General features: G+C 44.1%; 1 protein-coding gene across 3 annotated transcripts in view; it reads right to left on the reverse strand.

The window, feature by feature from the left end:
• Nucleotides 1-20,089, reverse strand: part of TARS1 (threonyl-tRNA synthetase 1) — a 143,705-nt gene that overhangs the window by 51,065 nt on the left and 72,551 nt on the right. For all 3 annotated transcript variants that reach the window (XM_033933234.1, XM_033933225.1, XM_033933241.1), the window contains exons 9-11: nt 15,708-15,854; nt 11,122-11,220; nt 6,459-6,625 (exon numbers count right to left, since the gene is read on the reverse strand). In XM_033933234.1, coding sequence (XP_033789125.1) covers nt 6,459-6,625; nt 11,122-11,220; nt 15,708-15,854 — 413 coding nt within the window. The remainder of the gene's footprint in view (nt 1-6,458; nt 6,626-11,121; nt 11,221-15,707; nt 15,855-20,089) is intronic.

Here is a 20,089-nt window from a genome sequence, read left to right on the forward strand (position 1 = left end):
AGAACATCGCTCAGAGTTCCAGGAAATTGATGTGGTGTTTCTTTTCCTGGGCAGTCCAAAATCCCTGAGTTTGGAATTCGTTCAAGTGAGCTCCCCAGGCGTAGGGGGAGGAATCTGTGGTGATGACTAGTTGATGAGGAGGTAGATGGAACAGCAGACCTCTGGATAGATTTGAAGATGTCAACCACCAAAGAAGCGACTATCGAAGAGACGAGGTCACAGATATGTGTTGTGAACAAGGATCCGTCGCTTGGGACCATTGGTTCGCTAAGGTCCATTGAGGAGTACGCAGGTGGAGACGTGCGAAGGGAGTGACATGTACTGTCGAAGCCATGTGCCCCAATAGCACCATCATGTGATTCGCAGAAATGGTAATCCGTTGAAACACCTGCTGACAGAGATGGAGGATGGCGTGAAAGCGGTTGGATGGAAGAAACGCCCTCATCAGAACAGTGTCCAGAACGGCTCCAATAAATTGAAGTCGCTGGGTCGGAATGAGGTGAGACTTGGGTAGATTGATTTCGAACCCTAATAGTCGAAGGAAGTGAATGGTCTGATTGGTGGCAAGCAGAACCGCCTGAGGGGAATGAGCTTTGATCAACCAGTCGTCCAGATAAGGGAAGACTTGAAAGTTGTGAGAGCGGAGATAGGCCGCTACCACAATCAGACATTTGGTGAATACCCTGGGAGAGGAGGCCAGGCCGAAGGGTAGCACTTTGTATTGATAATGATGTTGATTGATGAGAAAGCGCAGATATTGCCTGGACGTCAGATGGATAGGAATATGTGTGTAAGCCTCTTTGAGATCGAGGGAGCATAGCCAGTCGCCCTGAGCGAGAAGAGGGTAGAGGGTGGCAAGAGAGAGCATTTTAAACTTCTCCTTGACCAAACATTTGTTGAGATCTCTGAGATCTAAGATGGGTCTGAGGTCTCCGGTCTTTTTGGGAACTAGAAAGTACCGGGAGTAAAAACCCTGACCTCGCTGATCTTGAGGAACTTCTTCGATGGCATTGAGAAGAAGGAGGGATTGAATCTCTTGAGCGAGAAGGAGGGACTGAGACTTGTTGGAAGCAGACTCTTTTGGCAGGCCTAACGGCGGGGGAGTCTGAAAATTGAGGGAGTAGCCATGGGCTATGATCGAGAGCACCCACTGGTCGGTGGTGATTACCTCCCATCGAGAGTGAAAAATGGTTAATCGACCTCCTATGGGCTGTGGAAGAGGACAGGAGGGAGGGAGACTGGCAATGCCCAGGAGAAGGGAGTCAAAAGGGCTGAGTCGGCTTAGTCTGAGTGACAGGCTTTATGGTAGGCGGCTGTTGCTGACGTGCTTGTTGGTGCTGTTGCCGCTGCCTCCGAGGTTGTGGAGGTTGAGGTTGAACTGGCCGAGCAGAAAACCGCCTCTGATATGATGGCTGCTGTCTAAATGGACGATGATGAGGAGGCTTCTTTTTATTTTTCAGCAAAGTATCCCACCTCGTCTCATGGGCAGAGAGCTTTTGAGTGGTGGTATCCATAGATTCTCCAAAGAGCTCATCACCCAGGCAGGGAGCATTGGCAAGGCGGTCCTGGTGGTTCACATCAAGGTCGGAGACTCGGAGCCATGCCAATCGTCTCATCGCTACAGACATAGCCGTGGCTCGGGATGTGAGTTCAAAAGTATCATAGATGGACCGGACCATGAACTTCCTGAGTTGTAGGAGACTGGAAGTGCATTGTTGGAATGCAGGAAGCTTACGGTCAGGAAGATACTTTTGAAAAGAAGAGACTTGCTGAATCAAATGTTTCAGGTAAAAAGAGAAGTGAAACGCATAATTACCTGAACGGTTGGCCAGCATTGCATTTTGGTAAAGTCTTTTACCAAATTTATCCATGGCCTTGCCCTCTCTGCCAGGAGGGACAGAGGCATATACACTAGAGCCTGCCGATTTTTTGAGGGTGGACTCCACCAGCAGAGATTCATGGGGCAGCTGGGGTTTGTCAAACCCTGGAATAGGAATCACCTTGTAAAGCGATTCCAGCTTCCTAGGGGCTCCTGGAACGGTGAGAGGAGTTTCTAAATTTTTGTAAAAAGTTTCCCTCAAGATGTCATGGAGGGGTAACTTTAAAAATTCTTTCGGAGGCTGGTCAAAATCCAAAGCATCAAGAAATGCTTTGGATTTTTTAGAGTCAGACTCTAGAGGGATGGAAAGGGTGTCCGACATCTCCTTAAGAAACTTGGTGAAGGACGAGTGCTCTGGCTTACCAGCAGGATCCTGCACCGATGTAACATCCTCCTCCGAGGAATAATCTGCCTCGGTACCGAGGGGGTCATCAGAATCATCCCACAAATCAGGGTCCCGTACCGACGACAGACGGCCCTGAGAAAGTGAGGTAGAAGGTTCGGTATGCTTGGTTTTGCGTACCGATTTACCAGACCTCATGGACACCGTACCGGGTGACTGTACAGCAGTACGGGTGTCAGAGAACGGCACCGGCTCCGAAGTCGAGTAAGCAGTGCGTCAAAGAGACTTCGGTTCCGCCGAGAGAACAGGCATAGAAACAGATTTTTGCGGTGCCGACAACGTCGATGCCGACAAAACAGGCTGTTCGACGATCGGCACCGAATGCTCAGTAGGTACCGACACTGGAAGGCTCGGAGTCAGCAGAGCCGGGAGCAAGTGTTGTAACTGCTCCTTAAGCTGGACCTGAAGGGTGGATGCTATTCTCTCATCCAGAGACGGTCCCGATGGCACCGGTACCCGCTTTTTTCTTGCTCGGTACCTGCGGTACAGCTCGACGCTCAGGCGAAGTCGATGCCGATGAAGAGGCAGTGACTTCAATAGGAGCGGAGCGTTTGCGAGGCCGGCGCGCAGTCTGCAGGACTTGGCTCACTGCTTGTTCGACTGGCGGGCTAAGGACAGTAGAGGATGGCTTCTTAGCCGGCTTACCTACAGGGTGCGACACCGAGGATGGATCTTGCGGTGTCGAAGTCACTGGTGCCGATTTGGAGGAAGATGACGGTGTCGATGCCGGGGGAACTTCCATGGCGGCACCGAAAAGAATTTGCTGTTGAATTTGGCGATTCTTTAGAGTTCTCTTTTGGAGAGAACTGCAGCGGGTGCACGTTTCTGCCCTATGGTCCGGACCCAGACACTGAAGGCACCACTTGTGCGGGTCGGAAAGGGAAATAGGACGTGCACACCGCTGACACTTCTTAAAACCCGGTGAAGGGGGCATGAAGGGAAAAACGGCCGTAGCAAAATCGAAGCCCGAGGCTTCGATGGTGCCAACAGGCCCCGCCGGGGCTGACCGGAAAAAAGTCGAAAAAAATTGACTTTTTTTTTTTTTTTTTAAATAAAAGAAAGAAACGATAAGGTGAATAAATCACGACAAGAAAATAACGCGTGAGCGGGAAGGCGAGAAAAATTTGAAAAAATTTTCCAACAGCAGTTGGAACACGCGTCTTCTTAGCTCCGCGGAAACTAAGAAACTGGGGACCGCGCGCCTCTGTCGGGCGGGAAGGCACTCGCGCGTGCGCGGTGCGGCCTACTAGAACTTCCAAAGTTCTTAGAGTGCAATCACTCTAAAATTGTCCGTACCGGGGCTCCGTCGGTGCTGTCACCCATCAGTCAAGAATATGCTGCCTGCTTGTCCTGGGATAACAGGCAAAATTAAGTTTCTTAGAAGTTTACAAATTCAACCAAATAGGGGCACACCCTTTAATAATTCCATAAAGTAGACCAAGATTTCTAAATTTTCCTAAATCTCTATTAGTATCCCCCAGCAACATGTTGTGGTGGTACTACTGGAGAGGTTTAAGAATTCCTCCAAAATCTTTTTTACCTTCATTACATAAACTTTCAATCTATCTAGTGGAAAATCTGAGCAGAGTAGGAGAGAAGTTTTGGGAGAGATCTCTCAAGTCTCTAATGATAATTGAGATGTTACCATTATTACTCAAAAGCTCATAGGAGTACACTTTTAGTAATATATGTGTTAAGAGGAGAAGAAAAGGCAGAGATGAATAGAAGTAAATAAAGATGACACAGGAGCCACACTTTTGAAACCAATTTATTGGTATGAACTGATACAGCTGTGTTTTGGCCATGTGCCTGAATCAGGGGTCCTTAATGTACTATGCCCAGTATTTTATGAGCCTGCCAAGCCCTAGATTGTCCAGATATTTTCTTGATTTAGAGGTTAGTTTCTTGGGCGCGAGAATTTATTTTCTGATAACATCAACAGCTACTTAGGCAAAATAGAAAAAAGTAATTTAAAGCAAACACAGCAACTTTAGGCCCCGCAATTAGCTCTGTGGAGCAAAGGAACTGAGTTATGTGACTAACCTTGATAAAAGATTGACGCTTGTATCGTAAGCAAGGGCCTGGTGAAGGGGACTTTGTAAGGACTAGTGAAGTCCGGGCACCTTGCTGGGTGGTGGCCTGCTGCCAGCCCAAAAACACTGTTATAGCGGGGAGGTTTTCCTTTGAGAATTGTTTTTTTTGCTGATAATTTTGGGCCTGCTTGGGAGTAAGGCAGCCCAGAAGGAGTTGGACTCTTGGGGACTTACTAAAACTTGTTTGCAGTGTTAAAAGTCAGTTAAGTTTATCTTTTTCTCTACTTTTGGGCTTGATAATGAAGCCGGTTTAAACTACATGAACTTACCTGAGAGTTTGAGCTTTTTACCTGCTGTGAAAGGTGATATAATACACCTAAACTTTTCTTTTGAAAGCCAGAACTGTTTAGGGAGTTTTCTTTATTGTTTGTGTTTAAAAAAAATATTTTCTTTTTGAAGCCGTTTGGCATTCTTACCCTGAAGGGCCATTCTCCATTTTGAGTGGCGCGCTTGTCTCGGCGTAGTTACCTGCTACGGCACTATGGCTACCATAGCAAGGGCCGGCTGGGTGACAATATCTAGAAAATCTGACTAGCTCTGAGGTCTCCAGTACAGGTTTAGATAATAGGTTTGTTCCACAATCTTCAGTAGCAGCAGCATCCACAAAAGTGGCTGAAGTGGAAGACTGTGGTACTCTGGACTAGTACTACAAGTAAAGAAAGAGCCTCTACAGCCTGTGTTTTGGCTTAGAAATTCTCTTTGCCTCTGGTTTTTATAAATCCCTTCCAACCTGGACCTTTCCTTACAACATGTTTATGAATATTTTCAAATTTAGGAATTGCCCCTGTGGCTTGTGATGATCTCTATTTCCATTTGTCCACATATTGGATTTGTTTTCAGCAAGCTTGTCTCAGATATTTCTAAACTATATAAAAAAAATTTACAAGGAGGACTAAATTTTGTCTCTCTTCCATATTAATGTACAGCGCTGAATGTGTCTAGTAGCGCTATAGAAATAGGTAGTAGTACTTGTATAACAAAATGACAAAGCACCTAGAAGCAAAAAGAGATGTGTTCTGGTGCAGATTGCTATGAAACGATGTACATCACTTTATTTAGGTCGTTATGCCTAGTGAAAAGAGGCAAGGCATAGTTCTATGGCAAATGTATAGGGGCCAAGCAGTTGTTTTCTTAGGGAATTGAAAAAGATTTTATTTTAAAAGTGCTAGTGCTAGCTTCATTTTCCCTGTGTAAAGGAGTTACCTAATCTAGCTCAACTAACATTTTCCCTATGCCTGTTCTCTGTCCTACCTACCACATACCTTAGGGGTTTTAAAGCTTCAGTTTCTAGGTTTTTCTACTAGCATGATGACCTTATGTAAATATGTAATCTAGGTCTCCTTGTATGAATGTCTATGCGTTTTTAAGAATTTTAAATTTTTATTGTAAACCACTTGGATCTATTGATCTAGCCTGCTTAGTGGTATATCAAAGTGGAAAAGCTGTAAAGTTTAAAGTCTTTCAGGTGCTGAAGCCCCTTTGAATCTCAAACTTACAGTGGGAGGAGGGGAACAATTATGCAGAAACAGTCCATCTGGTCGTCTTCTTCCAACATATCTCCAATTTAAAAATAACCGCCTACCCATTTCTGTCTCTCACCACCCCTAGGCTCCACCAGGGGGCTTACACTTATATCCCGATTGCCTTTGGGATGACACCTGATGGCCATAATACAGATCATGATATGAAGTTCTGGAAGGAGTAGTTGTTACTGGCAACCATGGGAGGCAGGACAGGTCTATTAAAATAGGAAAACAAATTTCTGGATAGTTGCACATAAAAAATTATGGTGATAGAATCCCCCGCCTTTTATTCAACTGAGTTGAAGAAGAAGAGGAGGAACCATTAGGCTAAAAAAATTTTTTTTTAAAAAATAAGCCTTGCATCTCAATTTGATTAGAATCTTTAGGACAAGTGCTACACAGTAACCATCTGTCTTACACATCATTCAGAACACCCTACTCAGAACGGCATCGTGAAATAGACACAAGACTTCATCAGAAAAATTAATTTGCCACATATAGCTTATTCAATCCAACAGTTAGCTATTACTGTACTTCAGATCTGGAATTAATGCACATACCAGTGTCCTGGACAGTTCATGGGTTTCAGAGCAAAGACTTCCTTCTCTACCTCAAAGGAAAACATGTTTTCACTGTAGTGCTGCCAGTGGCCAGAGGTCTGCCACAATTTGCTATTGTAAATGTTTGGAGTGATAACCTCCTGGAAACCTCGTTTTCTGTATTCGCTCTGGAAGAAAACATTAGCAAAAGCCCACACAATAAGATCAGGCAACGCGATAAATAGGCTGGTTATATAAAACAGCTACAGTGTGTCAGCAAAATAACACAGCACTTTAGAAGTACACGTCCTGTAAGTCTTAGCTCAGTTCATGCACTCCCTGTTTCAAAGAACTTACAATTTAATTACAATTGTAAATACTTAAAAAAAATAGTCAAGTCAATAGTGGTACCTAGCTGCCTGCCACATTCAACATTTGTTCAAAGCCAAAAGAGGAGACACCAGTGTGAATTGGGTGGCACCAGTTACCATCACACAAAATGAAGTCATGCCAGTTGCTGCCACTCACTATTGCCTCTAATCAATAGTGAGGGACAGGCATGTTCTGGCAGACTCCAGGGAACATGCCTTACCCTAGCAATTGAAAACACAATATTGAAGCATCATCCCAGACTGGTAGCAAAGTGGTTGGAGGACACCCACTACAGCAGGGGTCTCAAAGTCCCTCCTTGAGGGCCGCAATCCAGTCGGGTTTTCAGGATTTCTCCAATGAATATGCATGAGATCTATGTGCTTTCACTGCTTTCAATGCATATTCATTGAAATCCTGAAAACCCGACTGGATTGCGGCCCTCAAGGAGGGACTTTGAGAACCCTGTACTAGAGGGAACAGTGCTGCCACTGTGTAGCAGATGAAGAAAGTTGCAGTCCCATAGCAAAATAAGAGAAGCCATGTGATTGGCATGAAATAGAAGAAAAAAAGAGCTGCAACTCCTTGGGCCAAAAGAGAAGGTGGCAGCTGACTGGACTGGAAAAGACACCTTGGAAACTGGATGAAGATATGCTGGAGTGTGTGAACAAACCAAGGTTAGAGGTTTTTCAACTATATTCCCAGGTTACCACTACCACTACAGTGTTCTCCCCAGGGCCTTTTAGCCGGGTGCTCCGCCCGCCTAATTTAGATGACTGCCTGGCTGTCATCTATCGGGAATCCTGCTGCTGCCGTCGCTCAACATAAAAAAATCCCCCCCCAAAAACCACCTCTCACCAGCTTGGAGATGCAAACTCATGCTTCGGGGCTCTAAGGTGTGCTTGCCGGCTTTCCTTCTCTTCCCTCCAAAACCGGAAGTTAAGTCCAGGGGGGAGGGAGGGGAGAGAAGAGAAGGGAAGCCGGCACACACACCTTAGAGCCCTGAAACATGAGTTCGCTACGGGCTAACACAGGAGACAGGCAGAAGACTGGTCAAGGACGGATGGAAGCTTACAACTTGCTTTGGGCCTTCCTTACTGCCGGGTCCTGCTTACTTTCTATTTCCGCGAAGGCAGGACCCGGCAACGAGGAAGGCCCGAAGCAAGTTGTAAGCTTCCCTCCGTCGCTGACCTATGGAAGATAGGTCAATGATGGAGGGAAGCTTACGATTTGCCTAGCGACTTTGCCGACGGATGTGTGAGCTGGGAGGGAAGGGGCGGCTGGGCAGGGCTGATGCTGTCGATGTTCATCTCGCTGCCCTTGTTCTCGTTGCGTGGCCAGTGGCGGAAACAGTGTTGAGCTAGAGCTGGCCGCCGTGGACCGGGAGCGGGCGTTGCTGGCTCAGCGGCGGCAGTTGCACGTGCTTTTCACACGCTACGGTGACAACAGCTCGCTGACAGTGCAAGGCTTTCGGCAGCTCCTGCGCAGCATCGGTTTGGGGCAAGTCAAGTGACTACCAGGGGAAGAGGAGGAGGAAGAAGCCCGGCACCGGGACTGGCACCACAGCGACCATGGCTCTGGCTACCCGGCTCCTGTTGCCCACCGCAGCTTGGTTCTGACAGCACCCACAAGCCCTGAACCGCTAACTAGCGCAACTATCCCAAGGCCAAGCCGGAGCCCCAGGAGGTGAGACGCCGAGTGCCACTGTGACTAAACTGATTCATTATTTGCCTGTGACTTTCTGGTATTTAGGATTAACTCTTTCCATTCAACCCTTGACTTTAAACCCACAAGCCTGGAAGTCTAAGCACATTTATTTATTTGTTTACAGGTATTTGGGAACATAAAACATAGTGAAAGCTACTTCCGACTGGTGATAGGACAAAAGCGCGCGAGACTTCGGCATGCCCACATTTCAGCACAGACAAATCGGCACAAGACCCCAGTGCGCCACCTAAAAAATTACTTTTAAAGAGCTTACGGGGTGTGTGGGGGGGAACCTCTCCACTTTACTTCATACTCTTCGCGCTGCCATTGGGAGGGGATGTCATTATATAGAAAACTGAACTTTTTCCTACATTGGAGGGTTCCAACCCCACAACCCCCCCTGGGGGGGGGAGTTCCCCATTCACACCCCACGTCAGAGCTCTTTAAAAGTAACTTTTTAGGTGGCGTGCTGGAGTCTTGTGCTGATTTGTCTGCGCTGAAATATCAGCGTGCTGAAGTCCCGCGCGCGAATGACTATGAATCGTTGCGACCTTGCCCCTCCCCCCACCGAAAAAAAAAAGATTCTGCAGTGGGAGGGTCATAACTGGTGTTATTTAATAGAGCAGGGACTGGATGCTTGAAGAATGTGATAATTTTTAACTGCCCAATGTGAGCTGTAAACAGTATATAGGCGATATGAGGTTTTAAGGCATTATGGTCTTAGATATGCTGATTTTGTTGGAGGCAAGGGATGGGAAAATGTTTTTGTGCTTCGTTTTATAGTTTATCTGTAGCAGGTTGGTACAGCATGGACAAGGATGCCTGGCATAGACAAGTGCATTAGACTATGACATCTGTGTTTTGAATGGTGTACAAAGTTGTAACGTGGAAGGATAGGCTGTTGAGGGAGAGAGGAAAAACTGTAAACCCTGAGCATGTTTTTTGAAGGATGTTTTTTTTTTTTTTTCTGAATACCATGATTAGAACTAGTGTGCATCTTTCTGCTCTGCTGCACCTGAATGAACATGTTTTCTCCTTAGTATCCTTTGACTTATTCAAGGAAGGTATTGTTTTCCTAGTATGGTAGTCCTGGGGTTATTGATGCAGTTGCAGTGCTGTAGAGAAACACTTTTCTAGATTATACATCTTATTGTTTGGGGGTGTATTGGGGGAGGCTTATCTTTGCTTTTAAAGTTGGACTTATAAATGTATTCTGCGTTATTATTATTTTTGCATTAATAGGATTTTTATAATTTTGACATTGGGGAGGAGTATTTTAATGGTTGTACAGTAGGGTTGTGTGTACATGAAAAAATGAATGGAAGAAATTGCATTACAATTAGTACTATTATAATGGGAGTGAGGTCAGGGACGGAGCTTGGACTGAGGTACTCAGTTGGTATTTGTTAGACTTAGGGGGGTACTTGGCTTGAAGAAGTTGAGAAACATTGGTCTCTAGGTGACTAGTATGGAGTTCACTCAGTAAGAGTCCCTTTTACAAAGCCACAGTAGCAATTCACCCATGGCAAATGCACCAAAGTCCATTCAATTCCTATGGGATTCAGTGCATTTGCTGTGGCAGAATTGCTATCGCAGCTTTGTATAAGGAGTCCTAAGGCAGGAACTGCTGTCTCTGTGCTGTGTCTTAAAACACAGATTGCCGGGGATGCAAAGCATTAACTGATTCAACATGAGTTTGAAGTTGGTTGAATACCACTCTCAAGTACGATAGTTTTGAAAGAAATGGAAGGTTTGATACTGGCCAGTAGTTATTCGGAATAAGAGGATCTGCATTACTTTTTTTCAAGGGTGGCTTAAATGCTATTGGAACACTGCCTAAGTGTCAAACCTTAAAAAAGAAAGTCATATTGAGCATTGGAAAATAATTAATAACAATTAACTAATAAAAATAGTGCACATTTAGTGATCTTTTTACTAAGGCGTGCTAGCTGTTTTAGCGCACACTAAACGCTAACGCATCCATAAACTATAATGGACACGTTAGCATTTAGCGTGTGTTAAAATGGCTAGCAAGCCTTAATAAAAGGACCTTTTCATTTTCCCCACCACCAAATTTCCCCATCCCGCCCCACCCGGCTACTTTTTCATGCCACCTGGCAGGAAAAAATTTCTGGGGAGAACACTGCACCACAGTCTATGCAGGAAAAGGTACATTAGGTAGATTATGAGCCCGCCAGCACAGACAGGGAAAAATGCTGGAGTATCTGAATAAATTAATGTAAACCGTTCTGAGCTTCCCAGTGCATAGGTAAATGCGTATAAAATGTAGATGAACAAAAAGATAATGTCTGAAGTTGAGGTGCAATATAAGTATGTATTATGTAAAAAAAAAAAACATAGATTAAATGCACTACTTTATACTTTCTTAGGAACAAGTGTAAATTTGTGCACTACAGGATTCATTCTAATCAGCCCATTTTAAAGGCTCTTAGAAAACAGACACCTTTTGGGACATTTCTGTATGAAATTACTGTATTAATTACCAATAAAATTGGCTTTTAGGATATTTCTAATAAGCATGAGATTCCTGCATCTTGTGAACTTACATAAGCTAAAAAAATGCATGAATAAAATAAGTACTATTTACCCTGATGAATTTGATTAGTTGGTTATAGATGTAAGCTCCTTTAGGAAAGAAAAAGCAGCTTCCAGGGCTGAGCTCATGGAAGAAATACAGCTCCTGGTCCTATGGGGGAAAAAAAATCAACACATTTTTACCTATATTTTGTAGTGCAGAATTCTAGTAGTTTTATTGTTCCTGAAGGAAGCTGGAGTCTTTGCAGACCGACACTTCTTAGTGTACCAATTTTAAGAATTACCCAAAAATCTCACATCTAAGAGGTCTCAACAGTTGGTCTATGTGACTATCTCTAGGCCAGGGGTAGGGAACTCCGGTCCTCGAGAGCCCTATTCCAGTTGGGTTTTCAGGATTTCCCCAATGAATATGCATTGAAAGCAGTGCATTCAAATATATCTCATGCATATTCATTGGGGGAAATCCTGAAAACCCGACTGGAATACGGCTCTCGAGGACCGGAGTTCCCTACCCCTGCTCTAGGCAATTCTTATTTGGTTCATTAAGAATAAATTTTAGAGAATGACACGGGGACGAATTTTTCTCCGTCCCCGCGAGAACTCATTTTCCTGTCCTGTCCCCATGAGTTCTTTTCCTGTCCCTGCCCTCATCTACACAAGCCTCAAACACTTTAAAATCATAAGTGTTCGAGGTTTGTGTGGTTAATGCAGCGCTTACAAGAATGGGGCAGGGACAGCGACAAAACTCGCGGGGACGGGGAAATTGAGTTCCTGCAGGGATGGGGATAAATTTGTCCCCCGTGTCATTCACTAATAAATATCACAGTTTGCAAAGAATCTGCTTTACTTTGCTTGGCACGTATGTACATTGCTTACTCTCTGGCTCTGAAACCACGAATCAAACAGAACTCAGAGGAATACATTTCATGTTTTCATACAACCTTGTAGTTAAAAGGTACAATTCAGAATATACCAGATGAATGTAGCCAGAAGAATATACAGCTGTTTCACTAGCAATCAGGCTTGTCTCTTTGAAAGGTTGGGGAAAATAGTGTTTTGCTTGCTTTACAGCCATTCAATTAAAACCAGCTCAAAAATTACTCAGACTTTGAATTATCTTTTACATCTCAATTCAGTCTAGTTTTACATAGATATTGCTAAGTACATTTTACCAGCAGTAGCATGCAATCCACCGAGTGCAGTACTATAGAACTTTTCCTGCACGGGAATCCCTGATGCATCAATTGTTCCTCGTAAGGAGGAGAGCAGACTGTGGAACTACTTGATTTGCTTGTGCCAAGCTCCCTCCTCCGTACATATTGTATTGGTTGAGTGTAATGGTTTTTAGTACCCTCTTCTGTTTGTTTTGATTTGCATTTACTGCTCACTTATGCCTTTATAGGGAACCAATGTTATAGAGCCCCCTTGTCCAAATTATCACTACACCGTCGAAGATTTTCATCTATTGTTCAAATCTCCAGGGTCTTAGGAATGATTCTTGATTCCAATCTCTCTTTTGAACCCTAAATCAATAGCTTAATTAACCAAGCATTTAATAAGTTTAGACAGTTATTTAGACAGTTAAGATTGGTTTGCTCTTATTTATATGAAAAACATTTTGCTCAACTGGTCCAAGTTTTGATCCCCTCTCAAATGGATTAGTGTAACTCTGTGTTGGTTTTTCATGTAGGCTGCAGAAGAAACTTTGTCTCCTACAAAATACAGCTGCCAGGATGATTTTTATACTTGGGAGCCCACCTTAGCAGCAGTGATCATCATAAGAACATCAGAATTGCCTTTCTGGGACAGACCGAAGGTCCATCAAGCTCAGTACCCTATTTCCAATAGTGGGCAAGACAGGTCACAAGTACCTAGCCAGATCCCAAGGCTGTTTGGATCCCATGCAATTTGGTTACAGGAAGGTCCACAGTGTGGAACTGCTTCTAACCTCAGTTATTGAGACATTAAGGGCTCCTTTTACTAAGGTGTGCGTTTTTAGTGCGTGCTGCATTGCGGCGCGCGCCAAGAACTAACGCTAGCTCAATACTGGTGTTAGCGTCTAGCTCGTGCGCTAAAACCGCTAGCGCAGCTTAGTAAAAGGAGCCCTAAGAGAGGGCCTTGATCAAAATGTTTTATATTGTACTGTTTCATTGGATGTGTCGGGAGCTTTTGACATGGTAAATTTAGATCTTTTGATGTTAAAGCTTTTGAAATTTGGGAGGCGAGGTCTATTCGTGGTTTTCTTCCTATTTACAAGGATGCTCTTTTAGTTTATGGCAAGGTCATTCGGTGTCTGCAGAAAAAGCAGTAAGAAATGGGGTGCCTCAAGATTCTGCTCTGTCCTCACTGTTAACATATGACTACTTTGGGAAAAATTTTTGATCTTTAGGAGTAAATTATCGTCTATATGCAGACGATATTCTGTTCTTTTTCTTTATGAAGAATCTTCAGGAAGCATAATCGGATTTGAATAGATATATGAATGAAGTGACAATATGGATGGATAAGCATGGTTTACCATGCTCCAAAAACACTCATTAAAGAACTTGATATTCGGTGGCATTTTGAAACTTGATGAAAAGGAGTGCACCTTTTATTCATCTAAACACTACTACTACTATTAATTATTTCTATAGCACTACCAGACACATGCAGTGCTGTACAGAGTCACAAATCATCTTATACCAGGATTAACTATATTCTGATCGCCAAGGAACTAAGGCTCAATGCTCAAAAGATTGCCATGCAAGTAAGACTGGTTGTATCCAGTCTTACTTGCACAGCAGCTCAGCCTCAGATGCACAAAAGGATTCTCAGGGGCTTTTACCAATCGTGGTAGCAGCCACCGAGAATACAATGCAAATGCATTACAAGAAGCTCATTAATATTAAAATGAGCATTCCTTGTAATATACAGCAGGGAATGCCCACCTTTTACCATGCAAGATTTTCCAGCAGGTCTGGAGCTGTCAGTAGCTTCAGCAGGATCATTTTGGTTACACATTGCATAAATTCTTCAGTATACAGTGCGGTCGGCGGTTCACAGTCCTGGTCATTTGCGGTATTTTCCGACTGCAAATGACCGGGCAGGGGAGGGCAGCCGGAGCACCGGCAAGAGGAGGAAATCACTCGCTGTTTGCTCCGACTGCCTCTTCCTGTACTAAAGTTGGGCCTTACCAATCAGGAGCTGCGTGGCAAAGCAGCTCTTGATTGGATAGGCCCGACTTTAGTACAGGAAGAGGCGGTCGGAGCATAAAGTGAGTGATTTCCTTCACTCGCTGGCGCTCTGGCTGCCCTCTCCTGCCTCTCCAGCTGCCCTCTCCTGTCTCCCCTGCCTAAAAACCGTATTTGCGGTTTTTCAAAATTTGCGGGGGTTCCTAGAACGGAACCCCCGTGAATTTTGGGGGAGTACTATATATTGGTGCCTTGATCAATGGATATTCCCTCAATGGAGTGTATTTTGCTTGCTTGGTGTCCACACCTTTACAGCCACCTGTACTTTGCAGTGGGTAAAGTTGTAGCCTTAGCACCCTCAGGTTGTGGGTTCAAATCCATGCTGCTCCTTGTAACCCTGGGCAAGTCACTTAATCCCCCCATTGCCCCAGGTACATTAGATAGATTGTGAGCCTACCAGAATAGACAGAGAAAAATGCTTGAGTACCTGAATAAATTCATGTAAACCGTTCTGAGCTCCCCTGGGAGAATGGTATAGAAAATTGAATGAATAAATAAATAAATAAAATTTATGTTACTAGATATGTGAGATCTAACACATTCTAAACCTCTAGGTATTCAATGTCAGTGGATAGATGAGACACAGCTCTCCAGCTAAGGATGCAGACTAGGTGGACTTTTGGACCTCTGCAAAAAGACCAACTTTATTTGCAAGCCTCAAACAATCTTTTTTTCTTACTGATTCAGAGAGTTAGCTTCAGATGACAGCAGCCTGCTGGAACTGTGGTCAGACTCTGGTCATTCTCCCACCTTCTCTGCCAGTAACTCTTTTGTTCCAAAACTCACATTATTGGAATTACTGCCTAACAGGAGACTGTTTGACATTCAAATCTCTACAGCTCTGTAATAGATTCTGGGTGGCTGGAAAAGTTCTAGAGAACTTAGTGGCATTTCCTAGTGGCATACAGTTGTATTATTGTATAAATAACAAAGATCAGCTGCATGAAAATTGAATCATCTGTGATCTGTGGAAAAGATATGGCACCCAGATGAAAAAATTGTAGCTGTATCTTCCTCTCCCTACTTGTTGCCTTTTTGATCTTAAACTGCAAAGTGATTTAAGTGGTTTCACGATGACCTAAGTAATCTCTCCGAGATTTCCCTAATGTTAATATCAGATGTATTGGAGTTTTTTGAACCAAATTCTAGTTCCTGCTTAGTTGCTCTATTTTAAGTCTGCTTGTTGTTTATTTTGAAGAACCAATTGAACTAAAAAAAAAAACCAAACAAGCAAGACCAGTGTTCAAAAACATCTGGCTTCCTCATATTCACTGAAGTTTGAATTTTAACTATAGTCATTCCATGTAAGCAACCACAGTGCTATCTGGATAGCCTAGTTCAGTCATATGAACCAGTCAAGGTCACATTACTAGAGAAACCAAAGAACTTTGTTGTTTCAACTCACCCTTCCAATTTTACGGTGATCTCTGTTTTTGGCCTCCTCTTGAAATTTCTCCCATTCTTTTAGCATTTTGGGGTCAGGAAATGAAATTCCATAAAGCCTCTGAAGTGTTTCCATATCTGCTTTGCCTTCCCAGTATGTGGAGGAATTCTAGAAAACATAGATTAGCTTTAAATTAAGAATTTACAAATTGCTAGAACACAATACAAAGCCCAGACACAAGTAGCAAACAAATATTGTGCCAGTAAATGAAACTAGCTCAACTGGATGTCTACTAATAAAGTCCTTTAAGCAGAACTGGAATTGGAGGCTGAAATACTAGCAGTATCTCAGGAACCCCAGATAAGGCGCCTATTGCTTTCCAAACCCTTGCGAGATGTTATAAAAAAAACAGCACAAGAATACCAAAGTAAAACAGTCCAGGAATAACTTCCTTCATTCATTACTCCTTCAGAGTAATTAAAGAACTCAAAAATGAAGCTGCAGATTTATGATTTGTAATCTATCACTTAAAATTGTCTATAGCAGTGGTTCCCAACCCTGTCCTGGAGGACCACCAGCCAGTCGAGTTTTTGGGGTAACCCTAATGAATATGCATGAGAGAGATTTGCATATAATGGAGGTGACAGGCATGCAAATCTGCTCCATGCATATTCATTAGGGCTATCCTGAAAACTTGACTGACTGGTGGTCCTCCAGGACAGGGTTGGGAACCACTGGCCTATAATACCTGAAGATTTGAGGGTAGCCAACCTAATGCCAATTTTTAAAATAGGTTCAAGATGTTATCCAGGAAAACTACAGACTGATGGGCCTAATGTCAATTCCAGGCAAAATGGCAGAAACTATTATAAAGAACAAAATTACTGACCACAAATATATATGACTTAATGGGAAAGAGTCAACATGGATTTTAGAGAGGAAAGTCTCCTGCTATACTTTTTTTTTGAAAGTATAAACAGACATGTGGATAAAAGTAAACCAGCTGATATGATGTATCTAGATTTTCAGAAAGCATAAATCCTTTATGTGAGTATCCTGAGGACATGAAAAAGCTATGGGATAGGAGGCAATATTCTGTTGTGGACTGGAACTGGTTACAAGACAGAAAATATAGGTTGGGGTTAAATGGTCAGTTCTCTCAATGGAACAAGGTGAATAGTGAAATACAGCAAGGATCTGTACTGGGACTGATGCTTTCTAACATATTTATAATAATCTGGAAATGGGAACAAGCAAGTGAGGTGATCAAATTTGCAGATGAAACAAAATTATTCACCTGAATACAGATTCTGAAAAATTGGGCCTTGGGAGACTAGAATAGACTGAGCATCCAAATGGCTGATAAAACTTAATGTGAACAAGTGCAAAAGAAAAACCCAACGCATATACACATAACTAGGTTCCACCCAGGAAAATAATCTAGGAATCACAGATATTGAAATCTTCAGCTAAGTGTGCAGCAACAGCAGCAATGTTAGGAATTATGAGGAAAGGAATAAATAATAAAAATGCCTCTATAAAACTCCTTGAGAATTTGTGCAATTCTGGTTGCCACATCTCAATAAAGATACAGTGGAATTAGAAAAGGTATATAGAAGATTACCCAAAAGATTAAGGCGATGGTCTATTAAATGTCAAAATGTACAGCATCGCGTATGCCTTTCAGCACTATATAAGTGATAAATAGTAGCAGCAGCAGTAGTAGTAGGAGGAGGAGGAGGAGGAGGAGGAGGAGGTAGTGCTGCCCGATTCAGGAAAAAAATTTTGATTCGATTCAGCCTATTGAATCGATATTTCGATTCAATTTGATTTTACTGCCCAATTGGGTGTTTTTTTAAAAACATCCTGGTGGGTTTATTTTATAGCCTCTTCACCCCCTTTGCCTTCTCCTAACCACACTGGCGCTGTGGTGTAAACAAAATAAACAAACAAAAAGACTTTTCCTCTCTCTGTTAAATCCTAGCTCACGTTTGTGGTCTAACACCAGCTCTGGCAGGATACACGTTTCAAATCTGACATATTATAATCACAAAACCTCGCTCTGTCTATATCACCTGTCGATGGGCCGTTGCGGTATCTCGGAGTGTATTTGACCCCGGACTTATCCCTTTTGTACCAGTATAATGTTTGTCGCCCCCTTGAGCAAATCACGGCTCAGTGTGACCGCTGGCGGGAGTTGCCATTGGGCTTATGGGGCAGAGTTGCTCTCACCAAAATGGTTCTCCTGCCAAAGATCTTGTATCCCTTACAGACTCTCCCTGTGTGGCTTTCCATCCGAGACGTGCGGGCTTTTCGCTCCACTATTTCTACTCTCATTTGGAGACGCAAGAGGGCTCGTATTAGCTATGCTAAATTGATGCTTGACAGATCGCAGGGGGGCTTGAATCTTCCGGATGTTAGACATTACAATGTAGCGGCTCTGTTTCGTTTTATTCACGAGGGTTGGACCGGACATTATAAGTATGCTCCTGGGGGTTGGCTATCTTCCTGGTGTGCGCCGCACTCCTTCTTGGCCCTTTTACATTTGCCGCCTTCGGCGATTCCCGGGGGCTCCTCGACACTGACTCTTCTCCAGCCGCTTCGGTTGGCGTGGAGGTGGTGGAGGCGACAACAACAGAAAACGCCAGTTGCGTCGGTGCTCCTGCCTCTGTGTGGTAATCTTGCTTTTGTCCCGGGGATGGGCCATTCTAGACTCAAGGTGTGGGAACAGCGGGGGTGTCGGACCTTGAGGGATGTTTGGGACGGAGGTGGCGGGGGTGTATTTCCTCCATTTCCCCATATTCAGCAGAGATGGGATCTGCCCCCGAATCATTTTTGGGTGTACCTTCAGATCCGCCACTATTATACTATGTTAATTCAGAAGTAGGGGGATGCTTGGCTCTGTGGTCCTCTGGATGCATTATTCTTTCTGGTTCCATCGGCCCAGAACAAACTCTCTACGTGGGGTCGGCTGTTGCGGGCACAATTGTCCGTCAGTGCCCTTGATGGAGTGGCCTCTGTGTGGCGGGGGAAGCTGGGCTTCCTGGGGGATCGGAGCGCGTTCCTTGCGCTGTTTGGTCATCTTAGAGCCATGGGGGGGTTCCTCCGATCTTCAAGAGATGCAGTATAAGATATTACACAGGGCGTATATTTCTAGGAAGCACGGGGCTCGTATGGGCCTCTGGGAGGGAGATGTCTGCATTAGGTGCCGCCGTACTGCTGGGACTTTGACTCATCATTTTTTGGAATGCCCGTCCACTGATTTGTGGCTGCGGGCTCTCCCTTTTCTGGAGCGCATTGTGCACCGTCCCATTCCACGAGATTATGGCATGCTCTTATTGGGCGACATGAGAGTATTGGAGGAGGCTGGTTTTTCAACTCCTCAGCAGAAATTTCTTTATTTAGCCTTCCTTTTGGTGAAAAAACTTCTCTTGCAATATTGGGTGTCTGATCAGGTGGCTTCCTTTACTCACTGGCTACATCGGATTGGCCAGATAGCCCACTTTGAAATTCACCGCTCTCCCAGGGGGGGAAGGCTTGACCAGCGTTGTTATGTGGGGCTCTGGAAAGCGGTTCTGTTGTTGTGTTCCGGGGATTCGGAAGCACAGCTGGATACTTGTTCCTGATTCTATAGCTCTTTCTCTTTCTCCTCTCTTTCTCTTTCTTCTTTTTCTTTTTTCTTTGTGCTTAGGGGCTGTGGGGCAGTCCACTGTGAGGGATGTGGGTTCGTGTGTGGGGGGGAGTGTGCATGAGGAGTGTCTGTTGTGATTTGTATGGAGTGTCTGGAGCTTGTACGCTTGTGGCATGACTGGAGGGGTTCTCATGTTTTTCTATGAAACTATAAAAGTTGCGGATTGCGACTGGATGGACTGGAGCTTGTTCGCTCCACTTTTCATTTCTGTGCTTGCCAGTACGTTCTCCTGTTCGAGTTTTGTATTTTCTTTTTTCGGACCTTGTGTCCTTGTACTGCTGGTTTTCTGTATCATCTGTGTTGCATTTTGCTAATAAAAATTATTACAAAAAAAAAAAAAAAAAAATCACAAAACCTTTTGTTGTCTGGTCATTATTCAAATCTTGTTGGTCCCAGGTTCTGGTTGTCTTCTGATAACTTGCTTGCCAGGGTCTCCTTCTTTCTTCTTTCTCCATGATAACCATCCATCTGCCATCTCTGTCCTCCCCTTCCGTTTCCCTTCCCTCCCCAGGAGGTCTGGCATCTTTCTTTTTTTCGTTTCCCTCCACAGATCCACCTTTTCTTAACTACCCTTTCATCCCGCATTTCTCCCTCCATCCCCACCACCCCAGGGTCCACCATCTCTCCCTTTCTTTTCCCAACTACCCTCCTATCCAGTATCTCGATCCCCCTTCACACCATCCCTTGTGTCCAACTTCTCTCCCTTTCTGTT

This window comes from Geotrypetes seraphini, chromosome 1 (assembly GCF_902459505.1).
Source record: "Geotrypetes seraphini chromosome 1, aGeoSer1.1, whole genome shotgun sequence".
NCBI lineage: Eukaryota > Metazoa > Chordata > Amphibia > Gymnophiona > Dermophiidae > Geotrypetes > Geotrypetes seraphini.